At 34.1% G+C, this 26,493-nt stretch overlaps 1 protein-coding gene and 1 long non-coding RNA gene across 3 annotated transcripts; both read left to right on the top strand.

The window, feature by feature from the left end:
* Positions 1-1,757: 1,757 nt before the first annotated feature.
* LOC132044821 (uncharacterized) lies at positions 1,758-7,076 on the top strand. Of its 2 annotated transcripts, XM_059435350.1 has the most exons (4): positions 1,758-2,415; positions 2,511-4,978; positions 5,123-5,528; positions 5,643-7,076. In XM_059435350.1, the coding sequence occupies exons 1-4, from the start codon at positions 2,392-2,394 to the stop codon at positions 6,270-6,272; spliced, it is 3,528 nt and encodes a 1,175-aa protein (XP_059291333.1). In that variant the 5' UTR covers positions 1,758-2,391; the 3' UTR covers positions 6,273-7,076. The 2 variants fall into 2 exon arrangements, with proteins under 2 accessions (XP_059291333.1, XP_059291332.1); XM_059435349.1 differs by having other exon boundaries at positions 1,763-2,415; positions 5,123-7,076.
* Positions 7,077-11,309: 4,233 nt separating this feature from the next.
* LOC132044814 (uncharacterized) lies at positions 11,310-22,117 on the top strand. Its single transcript, XR_009412278.1, has 3 exons — positions 11,310-11,495; positions 20,771-20,818; positions 21,653-22,117. It is a non-coding gene; the product is annotated as an uncharacterized LOC132044814 (long non-coding RNA).
* Positions 22,118-26,493: the final 4,376 nt, after the last annotated feature.

Below are 26,493 nucleotides of genomic sequence, written 5' to 3'. Positions count from 1 at the left end.
TCAACAAATTTGCATTTGATTGTCTCCCTTATTAGTAATTCATCAACGAATGTTCAAATGAAAGATTGTCTTACTATACATCTTATCTCTTAATTTATCACTTAGCTATGATAAATTAATGTGCTACGTACATCGAGTCTGAATAAGTGTCTATTACAAATTCACGCAAATTTAATTAATCACGATAAAGTTGGGAACAATATGTTTTTTAGATTCTCTAAATGTATATCTGGTAACACTGGGCAAGCCGCACACTGAACACCAACCAAACTCGACGGAAAAAAAAAAGAAGATAAATTTTTAAAATGAATGGTAGATGCTAAATCTTGAAGCAACCTTTATTCCAAATTCTATTTTAATTTTCAAGCAATGTAGAGACTATGGAGCAATCATGGGAGGTCACCTACCCTAGAACTTCTTCAATTATCTTCACACAAGTATTAAGAAAAAGGAAGTCAAAATTGTCATTTAATAAAATACAAGGGAAATAAAATGGACAAATGGAGTGGAAATAATGGGCCTTAAATAAAGGAAATTTGCAATTATTGAAAAGTCCACAAACCCTAACCAACCACAATCATCAAATAGGACTTATTTTATATATAAATAGTACTAACAATTCATACATATATATAAAGAAAATTATCATTATCACATTATACCAAAAGGAAAACCACAAAGAAAATTCACAACCAAAGTCTTTTCTCTCTGTTTTTTCAGTCTTTTTGCTGTCTTACAGATATATAAGGTTCTCATTTTTCTTCATTTTATCTTTATATTTATTTCCTACATATATCTGTATGCAAGTTAATTGTTGCTTTTCATTTTTTTTGCTATGTCTGATTTTTTTTTTCCAGGTAAAAATTTGTTTTTTTTAATTCATTTTTTAGGGTTTTACAAGTTTGTTTTACCCAAAACCTAATCTGATTAGCGATGAATATGCTTTTGTGGTTATATCTATTGAAAATTGATTAGATTTTGGACTATTTGACTGTTGTGAATCATAATTTTTTTTTTTTTTTTTTTATCGTGTTTGTTGATCGATTTGTTTCCTTTATGTTTGAAAGAAAAAAAACCCGAAAATCGCCTTAAATTTTATATACTGGCACTTATATACATGTTCAAGTTATTATTATGCCTCAACTTGATATTAATTTGAGTTTAGAAGATTAATGATTTTTGATTATTTTAGTGTTGAATTTACTGGTAATGGTAGGATTTTTTCGTGGAAATCGAATTATTTTATCCGATTTCTAGGGTTTTGCTGGTCAAAATCTAGTACTCTCTCCGTCCCAATTTATATGAAAGTCTTTCCTTTTTCGTTAGTACCAAAAAGAATGACACTTTTCGATATCTAGCAACAATTTAATTCTAAAATTCTCATTTTACCCTTAATGAAATGATTACTAGCCACAAAAATTTCTTCGGCTTGTTTTAGACCTCACGATTCAAAAGTCATCCTTACTTTCTTAAGCTTTGTGCCCAGTTAAACACCGTCGTGTAAATTGGGATGGAGGGAGTAGTTGTTTAGGAAATTAGTTTGTTAGATTCGTTATTGTTTGGTACTTTTGTCTTTTCTTTTTAATTTGTTTACGAGGTTTTTACGAGGTTTAGATGCTTAAATATTCATTCATTATCTTGATCTGCACTTGATATCTCCAAAAAATTACTCTCTGTCTCAAATTTATCTGTCGTTTTATTGTTTTGCACGCCCCTTGGAAAATATTAATTATGAGAGGTATTTGTCTACTTTTACCCTTATTTATGTCGAAGTTATAATCTCTTTTAATTAAGGGGTCGTTTGGTTGGGAACAAGTTATCCCAGGATTAATTATCCCGTGATTAGTTATCCCACCCTTCCATAGGGATAAAAATAACACTACAATCCCGGGATTAGTTATATCGCGATTTTATCCCAACCAAACGTGGGATAAACTCGTCTCAAATTCAATCCCGGGATTAATTATCCCTTATCCCTCGTACCAAACGAGCCCTAAATGCTTACTCTATTTATGTGTCATCTCCATTAATGATAAAATTCTACTAAGAGTAAAATGGGGAAGAAATAATTAGTAGTGTCTTGAACTTCTAAAACGACAAATAATTTGAGACAACTATTTTAGTCACGACAAATAATTTGAGACGGAGGGAGTAGCTTTGTTTTCCTTTTGTATTTGTCTCTAACTGTGTGCGGGCTTTTTTATGTTTTTTTTTTTCTGGGATTATGAATGTTCCGTTTCTCTTTTGTGTTGTAATATTTTGGCATATTTGGTTGCAGGGAGCAATTAGAGGAGTGCGATCTAGTGTTTCGAGTGTGTTCTATGACTTGATCGTACTTGGTTGATATCTTCTTGAGATAGAAAAGATTTAGCTTTAACTGATTTTGGAACCATGCCAGTTTCTGGAAACGAAGAGGTTGCAGTCTGATTTCTGATTTGCTGCTGAATTGGTCTAACTGTTTAATGCGTCCTTTGTTTTAATATCATTCCATTTCGTCATGTATTTTGCAGCCTGGAGTTCTTTCCCGGCAGTCTAGTAGCTCTTCTTCAGGTATTGTCCCTCTTAAGAAGAGGTGGTACTCTATGGTCCAACCTATCCGTGCTGAGCGATCTTCTTTTTCTAATGAAAATGAATCCAAGACCAAAGATTCAGCCTTGAGCCAAGGATCGACCTTGACTTCTTGTGACAGTACAGGTAAATCTGATACTCCCAGGAACTCTCTTCTAAAGGTAAAGGAAGAAAGACCTTCGGGTGCGAAAGTTGACTCTCAGCCTACTATGCTACCATTTTTATCCATATCTCCGGAAACAAATCCTAATACTAGCTCCGATACTTCAAGAAATGTTGACAACCTAAAACCAGCATTGGCCAAAAAATTAGCTGGCCAGGGAGCTATAGGTAGAACAACAGTGACTGTCAAGAAGGAAGCTATTGCCAATCAAGGGGAAAGCCACGGTAAACTTGAACTTCCTGCCAATTCAGGGAATGTTGAGTTGTCATTAGGCCCAAAGGAACCTCAAGTTTCTTCTTTGGTTGATCCTTCATTGCTTTCTCTATCTTTGAACAAAGGGAAGGACATTTCCCAGGATGGAAGTTGCAAGATTGGTTTGAATAACAAAGCTGCTGATGATAATGCACACACTAATAGATCTAATTGGGATCTGAATACTCCTATGGATTCATGGGAGGCTGGTGATGATGCTTCTGTTAAAGAGACAAGTCATATTAGTTCTGCTTCTGTTATTGGTGCTAATGATAATAAAGGGAAGCAAGTTGTTGGAGCTAGTGAACAGGGATTTACTTTTCCCATCTCATCAATACATCCTACCTTAAGATACAAGTCTGTGGATGTGCTTCGTCTTAGTCTTGGCAGTACTTTACGAGAGTTTGACTCCTCAGCACTGCAGTCATGGGCTAAAGTAGCCTCCAGCAGGGTTAGTACGAACTCGGGTTTGCTGAAAAATCTAGCATTGGATAGAAATATGAATTCCACCACTTGTAAAACCGTTAAGTCAGAACCTGTTGAAGAAACCTCGGTACAAGCTAATGTTGGAACTGTGTGTCGTCCAGCTGGAACATTGGAGGCTAATGTAGTAAAAACTGAAGTTGTGAGTCAGAATCAGCAGTCTATTGAGTTGTCAACTAAGGACCTTCAGAAATTAGTTGAGCAAAAACCAATGAAATGTGAACCACTCCAGGAGGTTAGCCAGGAAATATCTATGACATCAGATGTGATTGCGCACCAATCAGTTGGAAGGGTTTTGCAGCTTCAGGAGAGTTCTTCGTCTTCGTGTTCTTCTTCTTCGTCTTCTACACTGCCAATGCCTTTGACCCCTCAACAGGGATGCCCTTCTAGATTGTCGACCTGTTCAGATTTGTCTGTGAGTGGGGACTTGTGTGCTCCATCTGAGTACTCTGTTCATAGTAATGAAGATAATATAAGTAAAAATGCTCTATATCATGCAAATGCTGATATTGCTGCTAAAGATGCAAACTTTGACCTCAAAGAATCAAATATATCCAGTGATAACGTGGAGGCATCTGTTTCAGAGGGCATGGATATTGAAGATCACATGGGATACAAAAAGACACAAGATGCACATAATTTGGTTGCAGGTGGTGAGAGATCGGCAAACAATGAGGAAAAGATAAGTATATCAGCTGGTACAGAAGAAGAATGTTATGGTTCTGATTATGAATCTGATGGTCATCATGCTTTTGCGGGACATGTTGACACTGCGAGTGGGTGTGGCAGAGAGGATGATGAATATGAAGATGGTGAGGTCCGAGAACCAATGATGCAGTCTATTGCAGAAGACCCACTTGCTGAAGGGATGGATTCCGACAAAAATAATGAATCTTCTAGCAAAAATGCTCATTGTTCTGAATTTCCTGGGGTTGGGGAATCTCATTGCTTCAATAATGATGAAAAAGATTACAGTATACCAGTTCATACTGTGTCTAATGATGACTTTGTTAAAGGCTGTGATGGGAAAGCTCACAAAATTGATCATAAAGACGGTAATCTGCAGAGTCCATTATTAGATAAAGAGGGAACAACTAGAGATAATGAGCAGAGGCCTATTGGCGCTATTCAACAAGGACCAGTTGATCAACCAGGAATAGCAGATGCGCAGGAAGGATGTGAAAAGTCCGTCTTATCTGACGGAGCAGCTGCTGGTATCAATGCGGCTGGCAGAAATGTTGGTGAGGCTAATAACGAGAATATTGGAAGGGCTGATATGTCACCAACAGCCGATCCATATTTGCAAAATGCTGAAAGATCTCTTAATTCTAACTCTAGTAAAGATCTGTCAAATGTTGGAGGCAAGAGCCGGATTATCAACTTACCTCGTGCATCCAATGCAACATCTCCTAGTAATTTCAGACCTTTTATGGGTAGGTCGCCGTCTTCAAGAAGTGGAAGAGAAAGGTATTCAGATATGGAGGAGGAGAAATTCCATCTACGAAGGAATAGGTAATTTTTCTTTTTATTGCTGTTTGATTTGTGGTTTTTTTTTTTTTTTTTTTAATTTAAATGCTGCTAAACAAAGACTTTTTCTTGCTGTGTTTTTTCCTGAGATGAAACTTATGCTGATGGTCCTAAGTTTGTGCCAAATAGGTTTCAGGACCGGTCATTTGGCAACTCAAGGGGGAAATTCATGCGTGGAAGAGGGAGGGGTTCGACCCGGTTTAACAGTTCACATAGAGAATGGGATTCCGGGCATGATTTTGAAAGCTATAGAGGTGTATCTGATTATCGGTTTAGACATAACCGTACAGCTGCTGTTGAGGAATCTGAATTTGAACGTAATGACTATGATAGAAGACTAGATAATACTGCCTTTTCTAGTAGTAGGAGGAGGAAGCCATTAAGTGATGCCTTGCCTTCATTTCGGCATCCACCTGCACGTCAACTGTCCCCCAATGGAAGAGAAGGTGCTGCTATGATGGGCATTCAAATGCTTCGTAGAGCTCCGAGGAATATCAGTCCGAACAGATGCACCGATGAAGATGACTCTGAGTTGGTAGGTGTTCGGCATAGTGAGAAGTTTATTAGGGACTTTCCAGCTGATATTAGTGATCCTGTTTATAGTCACCAGCAATCTATGTATGATGGATCTGATGGTCGTTTCGTTCAGGGTAATACAAAGTTTACCGCGATGCAGAGAAGATGTTTCCCTCGAATGCGGTCTAAATCTCCTGTTAGGTGCCATACACGCTCCCTTGGCCCTTGGTCCTCTCCTCGGAGGAGATCGACAGAAGGATTCAGTGGTCTTCAAGATTCATCTCGGCACAGGTCTCCGGTTATGTACAGGGACGATAGGATGAGGTCTTCTCCACGAACTTCTTTTACTGAAGAAGCAATAGCTCCTCGAAGGCGTGACTCGCCATCATATACTGCTCGGCGTCTGAATGACATGAGGGACGTGGATGTTGTACAGGAGCACAGTCATCCAAGGTCTCTTTCTAGCAGAAGAAGTCCATCTGATCGGGTATTTAATAGAAGCAATAGGAGACTTGAGATTATAGATCGTCGGGAGAGGGATGATGGTGACGAGTACTATGATGGGCCGATACACACTGGTAGATGTTCTGAGCTTCGCAGTGGTGGAAGGACTGACGAGAGAAGGAAGAAGTATGGCGAGCGGCGAGGACCTAGGCGAATGAGAATTGTCGAAGAGGAAGAAGGTAATTTTAGACAGAGTGGACAACTTTGGCATGGAGAAGAATTTGATGTCTCCAGATTGAAGAGAAGAAGATTTACTTGATAGCTCACTGAACCTGTTTCTGCATCTTTTTGTTCCTGAAAGAGAATTCCTGTTCCTGGCAGACAGACAGGTTATAGTAATGTGCTGCGTGTATTGAGGAACTGAGACCGACTTTTGAATGCATCTAGATGAATGCAATTGGGGGTTGGGGGTGGGGTGGGGGGTCTGGCTTGAAGAGGGTTTGATATCTCCTTATCGAAAAGTAGCAGATTTTGACTTAATAGCTCATGGGACCTTGAATCTCTGGGGAAGTATGCATTTATGCATGTTTTTGCTACAATCTTGTTACTAGTAGGCCGTCCAAGGAACGTGCTTCTTATCATTGCTGCCTGCAGTTTGTTGTTTCATCAGAAGTATACAACTAGTTTAAGAAGATGCTCTTTTATGCTGGCTTGAAAATAGCTAGTTAAAGTTGCTACTGTGCTGGCATGAATGCTACTAGTTTAAGTTGCTAATGTGCTTGCTGGCTTTGTGTATAGTTTATAAGCCTTAAACACAGCTTTTAGCCGCTCCTGGAATCCTTGGAACGGAGCAGAGACCTTTGCACAGTTTGGTAAGCTTGAAATTCGTCTTGAGTTCTCTACAACTTCAAGATGAGCTTAAACACTTAAATGATTCCTAGCAATAACAACTATCCATGACTAATCGCGGGGTAAATGACATCAGTGGTTTACAAGAGTTTAACCAGCTGGTGATGGCCAGTTAGACAAAGAGGTTGGTGATGGGATATTGCCCAAAGGGAATTTTGCAGGTGTATGATATAACAATAACGCCATCTATAAGAACCAATATCATTGAGATGGATGTCCATGCTACCTCATTTGCATCTCTTGAGACGCCGTCCTGTCCTCAACTGTTTTTGGTTTAACCATTTGGTAGTTGAAGCCACAGGTTGAACTAATCTTGATTTGTGCCGTGTAGGCTCACTAAAGGGGTAAAGTGCTCTGCACCAAAAAGTTAAACCATTCTCCCTATAGGGGGTAAAGTGTTATGCATCAAAAAGCTACTCATCCTTGGGATTCGAATTTTAGGCCTCTATTATTTCACCAAAAATTGTTCGTTCTCAGGGTGCGAATTCTAGACCTTTATTATTTCGCTCAAGTTATTCATTCTCAGGTTTGAATCCTACGCCTCTGTTATTCCACCGTTAAGGGTCAATGGTCCCAATTATTCGACCTGCCCTCTTTAATAGATCAATCAAGCTTTAAATAACTAGCCAGTACTCCTAAACAAATAGCTAAAATTGTTTTTGGAAAAAAGAAACTAAAGTTCGCAGAAAGTCGCAATCTACAGATTATTAATAGAGATTGAAGCAACCCCTCGCCTTCTTTCGGAAACAACATGTATTAAGTATCTGTTCAACGGCATCTAATTATAGAAAGATGTTTGATTAATAGTAGCTACTTGCACGATAATATTTTAAAAAATGTTTTAGGTGTCTGATTATTTAAAGATATGTTTGATTAGTAGTAATATCTACTCGCAAAAATTGGATGACAGGAAAATCCAAAACCAATCATGGATAATAGCCGTTAGATTTGGGGTGGTTACTTGCACGCAAATTAAGTTGAATAATTCTTCGCTTCAAAGTACATAATAGTGAAACTGTCAAAGGTTGAATCAGTATTAATCTCATTTAGAATAAACTCTTTATCCAGCTAAGAGGCTATTTGTTTGACTATATATGGTCAATCTTTTAGCTTGTTTGGATGATTGCTACCTATTGTATTGTATTGTTGTATCGTATTGTGTTGTTACTTTAAATACAATATTTATTTTTGTTGTTACTCAAAATTTATTGTATCGTATCGTTAAATCCATCGTTACGTAGCAACGAAAAGTACCATTTTATGTAACAACTGATTTGGTGTTATCGCGTTGTTACCTTATTTACTTTTTCTCATTTCGTTCTTATACTTATTACCTAATACTCATATTTTATCCTCTATCGTACCTTTTTATGATAGCTTTATGTCATACCCTACTTTATTTGTAGGTTTATCCTTCAAATTGTTAATGTCTAACATTATGTAATGACGGAAAATGATACAATCCATTCAAACGTTGTATTCATCAAAACAATACAATACAATACAAGACAATACGATACGTTATGAAACAATACGTAACACCCATCCAAACAAAAGTGTTAAAGGTGATCACAAATCTAATGATCACAAATCTAAAGAAAGACATCTAATAGATTTAAATCATAAAAGTATTTGTCTAAATTGTTCTTTACTTTTTTTTCTTAAACATATTCAGTTAATTAACACTCCACTAATTGTAGTAGTAAGGATAAGTCAAATAATTTGAAGCAAAATTAAATTTGTCAAAGCACTATTATTTGGGATTGGAGGGTGTGTATATATATACATTAAAAAAAAGTGCATTAAGATCTGCATACAATCCTTCGTATTTATTGGCATATATTTATAACCATCAGGTTTAGTAAACAAAAGTCTATAAAATGGGCAACCTATAGCAAACTGTATTTATTAGGAAGGCAAAAGTTCTCTTCCTTATGTCATGCTCCATAGATATCTATCCATTAATAGCATTTCTGACATAAATAAAATATCTATCTTGTTAATGTGTATTTACTAGTAAGGTAGGAATTTTTTTCCTCATTTCAAGCTTCATAAATATCTATCCATTAATAACAATCCTAACATAAATATAATACCTAGTTTTGTGGTTCCCAACCAAAGATGCCTAGTGATTCCTCTATTTGATGAAATCAACCAAGCTTCCATATAACTCCATAAGATTGAATACAGTTTATTAAAGAAGCTAATTTCTACATTTCACAAATTGGATTATGTATATCATGCTTAAATTTTGTTAAATAACTTATAGACAACCAATTATACGAGTCTTACAAGAGATATATATTATGATATCATCAGCATTCTGTTGGATGTATGTCCACGGCAAGCCTCACGGATAACTAGGAAATCCTGAAAGCTAAGAGAGCTTCATAGATGCTGGAATGTCATTTGATGAGGTAGTGTCTTTGGAGAACTTCTCTATCAGAAACATGTATTTGAAGCTTAGAGGTGAGTTCACTAAAGCTCTTTAGAGGAAGCTTATTTGCAATAACTTTTGAGTTGTCCTAAATGGATATTCATCATGAGACTAGCTATCCATTCTACACTCAAAACTAGAGACAAGCTAATCAAATGGGGTATGACTGATCTGAACATGAGTGTGTCCTATGCCAGAATGCTGATGAAACCTTGAAGCATCTTTTGCTCTTGTCAGTTCTCTACTAGGATATGGAGGAAAATGCTTGCTTGGTTGGGTGTGAACAAGGAAGTCTGGGGATGGTCTGATGAACTCATATGGGCTACAGGGTTGGTTTTTGGGTGAAGCCTAGGCTTCAGGCCTCTCAATTTTGGGGGCCCCATTTTTCATCAGTGTAGTTTATTTTTGAAAGTACTTATAAAGTATTCTAAGTACTTTTTGTCATTAAAAGGAAATAGTTAATTAATTGATAGAAAATAAGGCTCCTAAATCAGTAAATAATGTATATAGTATATAAATACTCAATCTCTAGTATATTGACAAAAAAAAAGGCCCTTGATTGGTTTCTCTACAATACTCAATCTAATTTTAACCTTTCTCTAAACTTTAATATACTTCTACGCTTTTATGTTCTTCTTTGTTTCTCCAATAGAGTCTTTGATTTATATTGCTATGAAAGACACAATGTATGAATTTTCTATTTTATTTTTTCTCGGGCATCAAATATTGCAAGAGGTATATTGAAGCACCAAATAAGTATTCTCAAATCAAGTTATCAACTTCTTGAATCAGGTTCTATTATTTCAACTTTTTAGTATTTTTTTCATCTACAACTTGCTTGTTTTGATATCTTACTATGAGCCCGTTTGGATTGGCTTATAAGTTGGCTTATAAGCTGTTTTCAGCTTTTTTATGTTTGGGTAGAAATTTAAAGTCATTTTGTGCTTAAAATAAGCTCAAAAAAATAATTGGACCCATTTAACTTAGTTTATTTAAAGCTAAAAACTTTTAGCCAAAAAAAATAAGTTGGACTACCCCAACTTATTTTTTCATTATAAGTGTTTCTCTTTAAGCTATAAGCCAATCCAAACGGGCTCTATGTAATATATATTGTCTCTTTAATTATTTATTAGAATATAAAATATGTCAACTAGAAAATTCGAATTCGATTGTTAAAAACTCAAGAAAGAAGAATTGAATCTTTGATACAGTCTCAAAAAGGAGCTATTGAGGAAGTAAGTGAGATATCTGACATAAATCCTCAAAAGGTAGACTTCAAATGAAAAATAAGAATGAATTCTTTTTTCTATTCTCGTTTTTGTGATAAAAAAAAAAAAAGTTAAGCCCCTAGGTTTGGCTTTAGACCCCAATAGTTTTGAGCCGCTCCTGATGGGCTATTAAGCATAGAAGAGAAAAATATGCTAAAGTGGAAGTGTACAGAGTTGCTTTGCCTTGTTGCATATGCCACATATGGATCGAGAGGAATCGGAGGATTTTCTACGAGGAGGCTAACACTGGTGAAAAAGTATTAAGGTTGATTGCTCAAAAAATTCATGCCAAGGGTGAAGGACAGGCCAGAATTTCTGGCCAACTTAGTAGACTGAATTACTATCCTTAATCCTGCTTAGATTAAGCTTGTTCTGGATCTGTTGCAGCTAGTAGTTAGACATGTATCCACATAGTTTCTTTGATTCAGTAGAGGATGAGAAATAGGTGGGCTGTTTTAGCCAGTTTGGGTGGGGCTTGTAAAATTTATCGTAAATATTCCTTGGTAATACAAATGTTCAGTTACCCAAAAAAAAAAAAAAAAATACATGTATGAAGGACTAACTTATTTCTATTATATATAAACGGGAAGGGAGTACGAACACAGCAACAAATGATTGAACTAAAAGCAACATAAGTTATACCATAAACTTAGGGCCTATATTTGGCTTCTCCTTTAACCACGTGTGCCTTTCAATTGTCCTATTCTTTTCATTCCTATGGAATTTGGGGCTAACTCTTGAGAGAGGTCGGTTCGTAGCTTCAGTATTAATTTGAAGTTTATTTCATTATTTTTGTTATCATTGAATCATCTTTATGTACATCATTTTTGCAGGATTTTAGAAGCATGCCATTATTGTTGACTCAGAATGCACTTATGGAGCCAGAGGATTAATTATTTGGTAGAAGCCAAAACTATATAAGAAAAAGGTAAAGGTTTTGAGAAACAAATATGACTATTAATGGCAGATTCTTTAAAATAAGGTTTGCCCCCAGCATATGCCTTCAAGCATTTTCGAGAGTTAGATTAAATTATTTTTTTAATAACTAATAGGAAAAGCGTAGCTTTATGCTTGCATATATTGCAATTTTGGCGCTTTTGAATGTTCTTGAGTTAAGTCCTAAAACAGGATAGGTGAATTAAAAAAAATGGACTTTGTAGTGGCGATTACAATTTCAATGCATCTTAATGTAATTTGATGTATGTTCTTGACTCAAGTCCTAATAAGACTCGTAACATGAAAATAAATTGGACTCTATATTAGTGTTTGCGAATGTTGATACCGATACCCTGAATCATACCTTAATTCTTTTTCTTAACTTAGAAAGTTTAGCAGGTGTGTTTCTACTAAACTTCTGGTAATCCTGATTGCCTTCTATATGTGCTAATTGATTCCGTCCTCCATTGACAAATCAAATAACCATGTTGGACAGCACACTCTAAAGGACAAATTAATCAGCTCATATATAGCATGCTTAAATTATGTTAAATAATTGATGTACAGTTGGTTATACCAGTTTTATAATAGATACTCTTTGATATACATGTATGACGACTACTTATACACGTTCTGAAGGATAAATCAACTCATGTATATCATGCTTAAATTTTGTTGAATAACTAATATACAATTAACTATAGAAATGAAAAAATCAACGAGTACATCTATCGGAAAAATTCCTCAAACGTGATATTAATTGAGCCGGACAAAGTGGAGCAGACAACGAAATGGGGGAAGGTTAGGAGCCCATTTGGATTGGCTTATAAACCAATTTATAAGCCATTTTAAACTTATTTGGGTGTTTGATAAAATAGAAAACAGTTTAAATTATATAAATACTCAATCTCTAGTATATTGACATAAAGAAGACCCTTGATTGGTTTCTCTACAATACTCAATCTAATTTTAACCTTTCTCTAAACTTTAATATACTTCTATGCTTTTATGTTCTTCTTTGCTTCTCCAAGAGAGTCTTTGGCTTATATTGCTATGAAAGACACAGCGTATGAATTTTCTATTTTTGTTTTTTCTCGGGCACCAAAGATTGCAAGAGGTATATTGAAGCACCAAATAAGTATTCTCAAATCAAGTTATCAACTTCTTGAATCGGGTTCTATTATTTCAACTTTTTAGTATTTTTTTCATCTACAACTTGCTTGTTTTGATATTTTACTATGTAATATATATTGTCTCTTTAATTATTTATTAGAATATAAAATATGTCAACTAGAAAATTCGAATTCAATTGTTAAAAACTCAAGAAAGAAGAATTGAATCTTTGATACGATCTCAAAAAGGAGCTATTGAGGAAGTAAGTGAGATATGGACAAGATCCAAAAAGTAGACTTCAAATGAAAAATAATAATGAATTCTTTTTTCTATTCTCATTTTTGTGATAAAAAAAGTTAAGCCCCTAGGTTTGGCTTTAGACCCCCAACAGTTTTGAGCCGCTCCTAATGGGCTATTAAGCATGGAAGAGAAAAATATGCTAAAGTGGAAGTGTACAGAGTTGCTTTGCCTGGTTGCATATGCCACATATGGATCGAGAGAAATCGGAGGATTTTCTACGAGGAGGCTAACACTGGTGAAAAAGTATTAAGGTTGATTGCTCAAAAAATTCATGCCAAGGGTGAAGGACAGGCCAGAATTTCTGGCCAACTTAGTAGACTGAATTACTATCCTTAATCCTGCTTAGATTAAGCATGTTCTGGATCTGTTGCAGCTAGTAGTTAGACATGTATCCACATAGTTTCTTTGATTCAGTAGAGGATGAGAAATAGGTGGGCTGTTTTAGCCAGTTTGGGTGGGGCTTGTAAAATTTATCGTAAATATTCCTTGGTAATACAAATGTTCAGTTACCCAAAAAAAAAAATACATGTATAAAGGACTAACTTATTTCTATTTCTATTATATATATACGGGAAGGGAGTACGAACACAACAACAAATGATTGAACTAAAAACAGCATAAGTTATATCATAAACTTGGGCCTATATTTGGCTTCTCCTTTAACCACGTGTGCCTTTCAATTGTCCTATTTTGAACACCTCTTTATTTATCTAGAACATATGGATTCTAATCATTTCATTTCCCTTGCTTTTTGAATTTGTGCTATTCCTAATCAAACTTTGAGTTCGGTGGTGCTTTCATCCCAAAGTATTTTGAGTTCGCTCTATTAACTATTTATATCTGTTTCCTTTATATTTTTTATCTTTCCTTTATGTTTTTAAGCATTACTTGTGTGCCCCAAAATTTCTACATGGGTCCGCCCCTGAAGTGTTCCTATGCCCACTCTCAGCTGCTACTGAGCCTTTTTGTTTTCTTTGTTTGAGTGTCTCTATTCTTTTCATTCCTATGGAATTTGGGGCTAACTCTTGAGAGAGGTCGGTTCGTAGCTTCAGTATTAATTTGAAGTTTATTTCATTATTTTTTGTATCATTGAATCATCTTTATGTACATCATTTTTGTAGGATTTGAGAAGCATGCCATTATTGTTGACTCAGAATGCACTTATGGAGCCAGAGGATTAATTATTTGGTAGAAGCCAAAACTATATAAGAAAAACGTAAAGGTTTTGAGAAACAAATATGACCATTAATGGCAGATTCTTTAAAATAAGGTTTGCCCCTAGCATATGCCTTCAAGCATTTTCTCGAGTTTGATTAAATTATTTTTTTAATAACTAATAGGAAAAGCGTAGCTTTATGCTTGCATATATTGCAATTTTGGCGCTTTTGAATGTTCTTGAGTTAAGTCCTAAAACAGGACAGGTGAATTAAAAAAAATGGACTTTATAGTGGCGATTCTGAATTTCAATGCATCTTAATGTAATTTGATGTATGTTCTTGACTCAAGTCCTAATAAGACTCGTAACATGAAAATAAATTGGACTCTATATTAGTGTTTGCGAATGGTGATACCGATACCCTCTTAATGTAATTTTAATGTAATATGATTTAGCTGATGTAGATGACTTATCTTTTTAATTTTTTGGATAATTCATAGAGGATGATTAGCCAATAGCTTTCTTATACATAGGAATTTACTATTAGTCTAATTTTGAGCAAATGCAATTCTATAACATTTGATGAATTTAGCTAGAAGTTGAGAACATCTAGAAGAAGAATTGGACAAGCCTTTGTTCAATTCCCTGAAAAAGAAAATCAAAACTTTTTCATCGAAGGCAAAAGCAGAACCATGTTCTTTGCTCTAATTAACCATGGCAAAAGTTTCTGAGAGGCTATTGACATTGTGACTATGCAATGCTTTTTAATTGTTCATTTGTGTGTAAAATGTGCATCGTAACCCTTCCATTCATAGTCATTAGCCTTGTAAACGGAAAATGGATAACACCTCCTTAATTGGAGAAACACAGATTACTATGCCACTTAGCTTTTCTTTTCTTGTGCTTTTTCCCCTTCCATTCTTATCAGTCAATTCCCCTTCTCACAAAACATCACCTGAAATCTTCTACCATTTGTTTTCCTTAGCTATGTTTTTTTTGGTTAATTCATTCTTTTATATATTACTCCAGGTATGTTAAGCAGTTCTCTTTGTTAAACATGCTCAAATGCAGCTATATGTGCAAAAATAGACAATGACGGACAAGATATGCAAGTCACAGATAAAATCTGCAACCATCTATTACAGTTCCATTTCTTAATTTTAAATTGTCCAATCTAAGAACTCTAATAGTCTTATCTTGTTATGCAGTTGTTGTTAAGTTAATATTTTAATTAATTTTGAAACATTTCATCTGATAAAAGTTTTTCAAACTAAATGAATGTGAATTTGAAGATACATTATTCATTTAGTATTTTACGTTTTAGGTTCTTAAAAGTTACATGAAAGTTGCATGTATTTTAAGAAAAAATTCATGAACCTATTTTAAATCCTAATTAATGAAAACTTTTATGTTATGTAATTTTTATCCTATAAATAGTGTTTCATTCTTTTGAAAAAAAAAGCACTTGAAGAAAACAATTTCCTCTTAAAACTTTAGAGAGACATTGATCAAAAGGTGAAATCACCAATTCAAGAATAGAAGAGCAACTTTCTTGAATGCTACTTGTTGTGGCTTAGTTGAATCCCGAAGATAGAGTTGTTATTTATTCTTCCGTTTGCTTGTGGGAGAGACTCCAACTATCTTCAAGGAAACGTCTTAACGTGCCTCCTTGAAGCAAGTTTATTTTGGATTTCTTTTATTATTATCATTCTTGTTCTAACAATTTGAAGATATTTGTCTCTATGGCTACTACATCAACATTGAATGGTGTTCCATCTCTACCTAATCCTAATTTTGAAATATTCGATGGCAAAGACTTTCCTAGATGGCGTGGAAAGATGGAATTCTTTTTAAGACGACGAAGTTGGCATATGTTCTTGAACAACCTTGTCCTAATGCTCCTGGTTCTGAGGTAGCAACTGACGAGGTTACTTTGATTAAAGAACAAATTGCCAAGTGGAAAGATGATGATTATTTATGTAAGAATTATATTCTTGGAGGAATGTCCAACAAATTTTATGATCAATATTATACCAAGTGCAAATTTGCTAAGGATATTTGGGACACTCTCCAAAATATCTATTTGGCGAAGAGGCGAGTTCAAAGAAATTTCTTGTTTCAAACTATATGGAGTTCAAACTGGTTGATGATAAGTCAATCACTGAACAAGTGCAAGAATTCCAACTTATAGCTAATAAAATTGCTATCTCTGGAATTGCTCTTGATGAAAATTTTCATGTTGGTGCTATTGTCTCGAAACTTCCTTCCTCTTGGAAAGAATACGATTAAAACTTTTACACAAGAAAGAAGATTTGACTTTGAGCAATTGTTGCAGATTTGCAAATTGAACAAGAGACTCGATATCGTGACAATAATATTTTGAAGGAACCCGTCATGAAAGCTCATGTGGTTGAAGAAAAATCAACCAAGAAGGAATCGTTAATAAGAAAATTCCATAGGCAAAGAGAAGTACGAATTTTAAGCGTAATAGTACCAATTCTAAGTCGGTTGAATGTTACCACTGCCACAAATTTGGTCACCACGCGTGATTGTAAAATTCTTAAAGCCGAAAAGAAGAAAGAAAAGGCAAATAATCATGGAAAAGATGAATTTGTAGCAATGGTTACCGAAGCATTTGTAGCAAGTGGAATTGGATAGACATATAGCGCAACTCGTCATATATCGTGTGATCGAAATGCTTTCAAGACCTATGAATTAGTGGGGACGATAAAGTTTTGTATATGGGAAACTCGTCCTCTGCTAAGGTTGTGGGAAAAGGAACTTTGAATTGAAGTTTACTTTTAGTCACGCCGATGGACGTATTGCATGTTCCTTTAAGAACTTGGTGTCGAAATGCTTCTTCGAAGCATGGTTTTAGAATGATTTTTTGAAATTAGATAAATTTATACTATCTAAAAATGGCATATTTGTTGGAAAAGGCTATGCTACAAATGGAATGTTCAAACTCAATATTGATAATGAAAATATTTCTCGCTTATATTGTGGAGTCTACTAGATTTATGGCACTCTAACGTCTTGGTCATGTGAATTTTAGATCCATACAACTTATGGTGAAAAATGGATTAATTAAGGATGTGGAAAAGATCATACTACTAAGTGTCTTACTTGTTGTAAATGCAAGATAACAAAGAAACCTTTTAAGACGGTTGAAAGGACATCCACACTTTTGGAATTAATTCACACCGATATCTGTGAGATGGATTGTTTGTCACGTCATGGTAAGAGATATTTTATCACTTTCATTGACGATTACTCAAGATATACATATGTCTTTCCATTAAGAACAAAAGATGAGGCATTTGAGTCTTTCAAAACATATAAAGCAAAGTTGAAAATAAATTGAGTTTGAAGATTAAATCAATTAGATCTGATAGAGGTGGAGAATATTTAAAATCAGATTTTATTGATTTTTGTGAAAAAGAAGGCATTGAAAAACAATTGACTACATCTTATACACCACAACAAAATGGTCTAGCAGAAAGAAAAAATAGGACTTTCATAGAAATGGTTAATTCTATGCTTTATGGATCTGGTATGCCTGGAAATTTGTGGACTGAAGCCTTATTTTCAGCCTATCATATTTTGAATCGAATACTTTCCAAGAAACTTGAGGCATCCCCTTATGAACTTTGGAAGAACCGAAAGCCAAATATAAATTATTTTAAAGTATGGGGTTGTTTGGCTCATGTTAGATTACCAAATCAACATTTGGCTAAGGTTGGCTATAGAGGAGTAGATTGTATGTTTATTGGTTATTCTCGACCAAGAAGGCTTATAGATTCTTAAATCTTGAGACTCCAAGTCCTCTCACAATTATTGAATCCTTACATGCTAACTTTTTTGAGCATATATTTCCTAAGAAAAAGGAATCTTTAGAACAAGATGCAAGTTCTTTTACATCTCCTCTTAAAAGGAAAACAGCTTGAGTCCGTGAAGAAAGCCATCTGAGGCGCAGTATAAGATCAGCCCAGCCAAAGAACTTTGGACCTGATTTTCAAGTCTATTTGGTTGAAAAAGATCCTGAAAGTTATGCTGAAGCAGTATCTTCCCATGATGCTCCTTTCTGGCGTGAAGCTATTGATGATGAAATGCATTCTATCATGTCAAATAATACATGGATTTTATCAGATCTTCCTCCTGGGTGTAAACCTATTAGTTGTAGATGAATTTTTTTAGAAGAAATTAAAATTAGATGGTACTATAGATATACAAAGCTCGCTTGGTAGCAAAAGGTTTTACTCAAATGAAAGATATTGATTATTTTGATACCTTTGCACCTCGTAGCTCGGATGACATCTATTCGGCCTGATTGCTTTAGCAGAATTCATAATATGATAATTCATCAAATGGATGTGAAGACTGCGTTTTTGAATGGAGATCTTTAGCAAGAAGTTTACATGAACCAACCAGAGGGGTTTATCATTCCCCGGTCAGAACATAAAGTTTGTAAGCTTCTTAAATCTCTTTATGGATTAAAACAAGTCCAAAGCAATGGCATGAGAAATTTAGAAAGGCCATAATTTCTAATGGCTACTCAATCAATGGTGGTGATATATGCATATGAAATTTCAAGAAAATTCAGTTATAATCTATCTCTATGTGGATGACATGTTGATCTTTGGAATCGATATCTGAAAGAGTTAAGAAACAAAATCATTTCTTGCTTCTCGCTTTGAATGAAGATCTCAGGAGAAGCCGATGTAATTTTGGGCATTAAAATTGTGAGAAACCATGGTTTGACTCTTACTCAAGCAAGTTATATTGAGAAAGTTAAGAGGTTTGGTCATTTGATGACAAGCTACACCATTTGATATCAAACTATATATCAATATATTCTCGATAGTCTTATATATATATATATTGGTTAGTGGAAAGAGAAACTTTAAGCAAGTTTACTAGTAACCCCGGAGTTGAACATCGAATGCCTTAATTCGTGTTTTAAGGTATCTAAAGGGCACGATTAATAATGGCCTACATTATTCTACCTTTCCTTTTTATTGAAGGCTATAGTGATGCTACTTGGAATTCTCGATCCAAATGACTCTAAATCTATTACCGCTTTGGATTTTCACTTGGCCGTGAGCAAAGAATATCTTGGAAATCAAAGAAGATATATGTATTACTCACTCAACCACGAGTCGAATTTATAGCTATGTCTTCACGCCTATTAATTTTCGAAGTGTGCTAATAGATATTCCTATGTGAGTAAGCCAATGCCACCTTTGACTATCTATTGTGATAATAAAGTTCGCTATTTTTCGGGCTTCAAGTGATTGTTACAATGGCAAATCGAGGCAAGTTCGTCTCAAACACAATCATGCGAGAAGACTATTGGAGGATGGCATAATATCGCTTCAATATGTGAAGTCTAGATTTAATCTAGCATCCTTTGTCTAAAGGATTAGGCAAAGAGTTAGTAATGGAAACTTGTAAAGGGATGGGAATAAAGCATGTAAAACTAATGGTACTTTATGGTAACCCACCTAATGATGTAATCTTAGGTTCAAAGGGAAAAACAAGTAAAGTTACAATATATAGCACATCAATAAAAATTCCATTTCTTCAAAGAGCGAGTAAATGTGCATAGGTTGAGATTCTATTCTTTAATAAATCTATAAGACCGATCTCGGTTGGAGTTAGTATGACGACTTGATAGATTTACCAATATTCCTATCAGAGAGGAGGATGAGATTATATTCTCTTAATAAGTCTATAAACCGGTATCGGCCGGAGTGTGTAGGAACCTCTTGATAGATTTACCGACACCTTGTCAGCAAAGGAGGATGAGATTAAATTTCTTAATGAATTCGTAGACTATTTGGTCTGAGTATGCAAAGTTACTCTGATGAATTCCCCGCGCTAAGTGCTGAGGCCGCTTCAATAAGATTTTTAACATGGAAATCTTAAAGCACTTAGTTTAAAGGATTCAGGACATGGCCGTAAGGTGTCGAAGGATTACGATTTTACAGAACATAGTAATGTGCGTGGAAATTTTTCTACTTCATTTAATGATCTACTCAAGAATCAAGATTCGTTCACTAAGTAGTCAATGATTTAGAATGTATTCACTAGCTAATGGTTCAAGTCCAAAAGACACCATTATTGATGCATATTACTAGATTAATGTCTCAAAAATATTTTCAAAATTTCTGAAACAAGTGGGGGATTGTTAAGTTAATGTTTTAATTAATTTTGAAACATTTCATCCGATAAAAGTTTTTCAAACTAAATGAATGTGAATTTGAAGATACATTATTCATTTAGTATTTTACGTTTTAGGTTCTTAAAAGTTACATGAAAGTTGCATGTATTTTAAGAAAAAATTCATGAACCTATTTTAAATCCTAATTAATGAAAACTTTTATGTTATGTAATTTTTATCCTATAAATAGTGTTTCATTCTTTTGAAAAAAAAAAGCACTTGAAGAAAACAATTTCCTCTTAAAACTTTAGAGAGACATTGATCAAAAGGTGAAATCACCAATTCAAGAATAGAAGAGCAACTTTCTTGAATGCTACTTGTTGTGGCTTAGTTGAATCCCGAAGATAGAGTTGTTATTTATTCTTCCGTTTGCTTGTGAGAGACCCAACTATCTTCAAGAAACGTCTTAACGTGCCTCTAAGCCAAGCAAGTTTATTTTGGATTTCTTTTATTATTATCATTCTTGTTCTAACAGTTGCAAGTATGCCACCACCGGAACAAATGATGTGCGGCGTCATTTTGGGTAGGTTCTCTTTTCATTATTTTGGAAAATCTATATCAGTATGTTTTGGTGCACTTAAATATTTTGAAGTTGTACCTGCAATTTGTGGCCTATACTTTTGTGTTTGAAAATGGATGCCCATGCTGAGAGTGTGAATAATTTAGCCTTTGCTTATCCAAATAAATCTACCATCATGTGGAGATTGTAAGTTAATGATGGTAACATCATTCTGTATGCTCGATGTGCCCTCATTAGAAAAATAATTTCAGTATTTCTAAGGGAAAAAGAGATTCATTTGGAGCGTGTGTCGTCTTATTTGTCATTGCTTAGGAGAAAACATAATAATCTTGCTACGCTGTTTTTAGGAAACTTTTTGAAGATCAAATTAGGAAATTAATTGAAGTAGGAAAAGCCAGGAATTTTTTAATTCCACTGGTGCTAATGACTAGCTTTTAAAGTAGTTTGATTATGTTAAAGGCTTTTACCAATACTCCCTCCGTCTCAAATTATTTGTCGTGATTCTCTTTTATAGGCCTCTTAAACAACAATAATTAGGAGGGAGTTTTAACTGTTTTACCCGTTATTGGTAATTAAACAATCATAACATCTCCCTACAATTTAAGTGTTTGTAGTCTTCAGGAACAATAACTACTAAGGGTAAAATAGAAAAAACAATTAATTTTATCTTGAACTTCTAGAGCAACAAATTATTTGAGACAATTATTTTTAGAAATCAAGACAGATAATTTGAGACTGGGGGAGTGCAATAGATAACTTATCTGATTTTTGAAGTTACTATTCCAGGCTTACTATAATTTGACCAATTTGTTCATGACGATTACGTAAATTATGCAGGAATAGTGATATATATAAGGAAGGTAAAGATTTCGCGGCAGAAGGTTAGAATATCATATGATGGGAACAACTTTTGAAGGTGGTTATTATTGAAGGCATTTGAAAGACCACATATATGACATAATCATACTGTTGTATGCGCGGAGTATTTATGGTTCCTGGTCACTGTATTACAAGTTTGATGAAGAACAATATGGTACTAGATTGCAGAGGACTATTGTGGCAGAGAACTGTCTTTCTACCAAGTTAAAGCATGGGGCCAAGAGTGTCGATGTTGCACATCAAAATGCCTCCTCAAGGAAAATCAAGTTTGCCAAGGAAAATCAAGTTTGCCACTGTTTGAAGACTAAAATTAGTAGGTCATTTGGTTTTGTACAATTCTCAACAAATAGGTGATAAGAAGACGGTACAAGATCCGTGGGTATTGTTATGACAATCTCATCTTTAGAATTGAATGCACTGTTCCTGAATCATACCTTAGTTCTTTTTCTTAACTTGGAAAATTTAGCAGGCGTGTTTCTACTAAACTTCTCGTAACCCTTATTGCCTTCTATATGTGCTAATTGATTCCGTCCTCCATTGACAAATCAAATTAACCATGTTGGCTCCGTGCATCGCACAGGCATACATTGCTAGTATAATTATACACAGCACACTCTAAAGGACAAATTAATCAGCTCATATATAGCATGCTTAAATTATGTTAAATAATTGATGTACAGTTGGTTATACAAGTTTTATAATAGATACTCTTTGATATACATGTATGACGACTACTTATACACATTCTGAAGGATAAATCAACTCGTGTATATCATGCTTAAATTTTGTTGAATAACTAATATACAATTAACTATAGAAATGAAAAAATCAACGAGTAAATCTATCGGAAAAATTCCTCAAACGTGATATTAATTGAGCCGTACAAAGTGGAGCAGACAACGAAATGGGGTAAGGTTAGGAGCCCATTTGGATTGGCTTATAAACCAATTTATAAGCCATTTTAAACTTATTTGGGTGTTTGATAAAATAGAAAGCAGTTTAAATTAAGTTAAACAGTGCTTAAAATAAGCCAAAACCAAGAACTTGCTCAACCCTAATTTTTTTTTTTTTGCTTGAAAGCCATTTCGGTTTGACCAACAACTTTACCCTTTTATCCCTCATATTTTCTCGTTAATTTCAACACTATCCTTACTTCAAAAAATCCTTGGAAGACTTTTATCCAAACACGTAATATTTATAAAATAAATTTCATTTTAAATAAGACTTTAAGTTATGCTTAAAAGTCACTTTTTTCCAGCTAATTCAAATGGGCTCTAGATTCACTATAGAAATTTCTCAATGCAACGACTACGTTGGAAAAATTCCTCAAACACAATATCAAATGGGCCAAAAAAATCGAAGTAGGTTGGATTCACTTTAATATTTGGACATAAAATGGAGGATATTGTGGAGAGGAAACCGGTAATGAAAGTGAGAGAAAATGAGGTAATGGTATTTAATAGGGGAGAGAACTATTAATTAACATATTTTACCGATTTGTGATACAATGACAAACATTTAAAAGAATATGTATTTGGACTATCAGATGCCAAGATGTAGAACATGGGATATTTTGTGCCAAATTTTAGCCACGATGAATCAAGACGGTGGTCTAGGTAGAGGAAGATATTCATAACTCAAGCTATCAATTTCTAGTGTTCCGTGAGCAAGAATATGTAAGGATTTTGATTAATCTGTTCCATGTCAGAGATTGGAATATTATTAGTATGTGATTTCTTTATACACCAAGGAAACCTTAATTATGCATTGTTTTCAGGACTTCTGTTGTTATATATATATATATATATATATATATATATATATATATATATATATATATATATATATTGCTCGCGCTCTATATTAGTAAATTTAGAAATACTTATCTTTTGCAGAGTAAGTAGAGACAAATGAGATACTTTGTGTTGCTTAGACCCGAACTTCTTTTCCTTATTAACAAATGATACCCAAATAAATAAACAAAATGATCACAATAAGTTGAAACGCCATAAAAATTTATTAGAAGGAAGGATAATTATCTTTTTGGATTAGGTGTGCCCTATCAAGAAGGAAAATACAACTTCATAAAAGAAGAGATAAAATAGTTGAAAGCGATCACCCTCTTATATTTCTGAAACACAAGTAGTATTCTCTTTATTATACACAGATAAATGTTGTCAAGCTTAGTTTTGACTCTCAATTATATGTAATTAAATTTAAAAATAGAGCACCTAAATGACTATGCTACCACACAAAATTATAAAATAACGTTATTGTCAAATTTAGAATTCGCTCGGCATAAATTTATATTTTAATATCATAATATTTCTTTCAAAACTCATCATTTATTTTCAAATCATAATATTCCTTTCAAAACTCAACATAAAAGTGGTCAAAAACACATCAATCAGTTTCTTGCTTCGTTTTTCTTCCTAATTCTTTTGCAACTTTTTTTCTTCTTTCTGCCCTTAACGTGGCACATGCAGAACAACTAAAATCATTGCTATAAATATTAAAAAACTAATTATCCTCTAAAAATCACATCAATATAAAACATCACCTTCTAATACACCAATATCTAGAAAAAATCATGCCAATTACAACTTTTCACCAACTTCTTGCAGGTAAAACACGCTAAAAAAATAAGGGTATCACGACTCAAAATTCAACGGAAAGAAAAAAGGGAGTATAATATGAGATTATGGATATAATTTTTTTTGCGAGACTTCGATTTGTTTATCATGTATAAAATTTATTATGATTTACATGTAACAATACTAAGCACATACCCAAATGTTTGTCCTGGAGAATGCAGCGTTACTATACATCCATGACTTCTCCTTAGTTTCGCTGCTATCATTTTTGCCACCTTCGTAGCCATATCGCCATTTTTTTCATTCTTAAAGTTGTCGTCCATTTCATGATACTGTTCAATGGAATGTACCTCTCCATAATTTTAAATGGGAGTTTGTGAGAAAGTGTACTGCTCTTCTATTTTGCTCTTATTTTTACGGTGAGGGGAGGGTATTATGCCTTTATTTATTTTCTCTTTATGACATTCAATTTAATGGCCAAAATTGAAGTTGAAAATTGAAAAGATTGAATTGGATGAAACCGTAAGATAAATGAAATATGTTATTAAAACTAAAACAAATAAATAATTGAATAGGAGGGTGTCTTGGAGAGTAAAAGATAAAGTTTGAACAGACAATTAATATAGCCCACGTTTTGGATAGTGAAAAGGCACCGGAAGTTTTAAAGGAAGAGACTATTTTATTAAGCACAATAATTAAGAGATAATTAAAGTTTTTTATTTTATAATTAGAGAAAAGGCCAAAAAAATGAGAAAAAAGATAAATGGTATTAAGCCCATGGTAGTGTCGCCACATCACTTTGCTATCTAGCTATATTATACACATATAGATATAGATTGTAGTGTTTGGGTAAGCTTGCGCGTAGAGGCGAAGTCAGAATTTGAAGCTTGCGCGGTTGGTTTTTTTTTTTAATTTATTATTTTTTAAACAAAAATTATTGAGTTCTAAATTAATAATTTATACATATTCAATGAATTTTTTAAAACAAAAACAGGGTTTGAGCAAAAGTCACTGAATTTGCCAAACCCTTAATTCACACTCTAGCTTCGCTTCTACTTGCATGTGAATTAATTCTATGAGGAATGTCGGAATGTGCTACCTTTTATCAGTCTATATACCAAATAACTTTGTCCATCAAAATTTGGACAAATGAAAAAATATGACTATATATCTTACATTAATTTATCATAACTATAACAAATCCAGATAAGTTTTTTTATAAATTATAACTTCTCTCAAAGTAAATGTTTCATGATAAATTTGGGTGCAATATTTTCTTCTAGATCAGATTCTCTACATGTGTATCTTTGTTAACACTATAATAAGTTCGCTCTATTCTTAGTTTCTACCTCATTAATATCTGGAGGGAATAATTTGAGGGGAGCATCTTATACAAGATGAAATTGAGAATTTGTTATTGTTCTTACAGCTGTTGGCTTCATGTAGATTGCTGGAATAGACCATGGACCAAATGACCATTGCTAAAAATGGCCGTTAGACGAACTCCAAATAATAACTATCACTCGAAAAACCGTCACCTTTCTACCTTCTTTAAAATTAACTAGATGATAAATTTTGGAGCAATCTTTTCTTCCACATTCTCCACATATGTATATTTGTTGACATTATAAATTCTTTATTAGAATGATAAGTCCTATTCGTATATAATAAGTTCGACTCTGTCCTCACCGCTGACCTGGTTAATATATGAAGGGAAGAATCCGAGGAGGGGTATCTTAAACAAGATAAAATTGATGATTTATCATTGTCCAATCCAGATGTCGGCTCAATATAGATTGCTCGAATGTACCATGGACTAAACGGCAATTGTTAGAAAGGATTGTCATACTAACACCAAAAACATAAGTACCACCCGAGAAATCATCCTTTATTTGAAAAATTAATGGTTGATGATAATTTGGGTGAAATCTTTTCCAGATTATCAACATTTTTATATTTGAAAACATTATAAATGCTTTATTAGAATGACAAGAAATATTTTTATATCATAAGTTCGGCTCTAACCTTAACGCCCACATCATTTAGGAGGGAAGAATTCGAGAAGGAACATCATAGATAAGATGAAATTGAGGGTTAGTCATTATATTCTTCTATTGTTGGTTCCATGCAGATTGCTGGAATAGACCATGAACGACCACAACTTGAAAGGACTGTCAGACTAACCCCAAAATTAATTACCACATG

This window comes from Lycium ferocissimum, unplaced genomic scaffold, assembly GCF_029784015.1.
Source record: "Lycium ferocissimum isolate CSIRO_LF1 unplaced genomic scaffold, AGI_CSIRO_Lferr_CH_V1 ctg525, whole genome shotgun sequence".
Taxonomy (NCBI): domain Eukaryota; kingdom Viridiplantae; phylum Streptophyta; class Magnoliopsida; order Solanales; family Solanaceae; genus Lycium; species Lycium ferocissimum.
Note: the sequence above shows the minus strand (reverse complement) of the source record. Positions and strands in the feature narration are given on the sequence as shown.

Bases quoted from the DNA above. Each gene is read 5' to 3' on its own strand.
- LOC132044821 (XM_059435349.1), top strand. From the start codon at position 2,392: ATGCCAGTTTCTGGAAACGAAGAG. The intron at 2,416-2,510 runs GTTGCAGTCTGA...TGTATTTTGCAG, and splicing joins CAGTTTCTGGAAACGAAGAG to CCTGGAGTTCTTTCCCGGCA. The intron at 4,979-5,122 runs GTAATTTTTCTT...TGTGCCAAATAG, and splicing joins TTCCATCTACGAAGGAATAG to GTTTCAGGACCGGTCATTTG.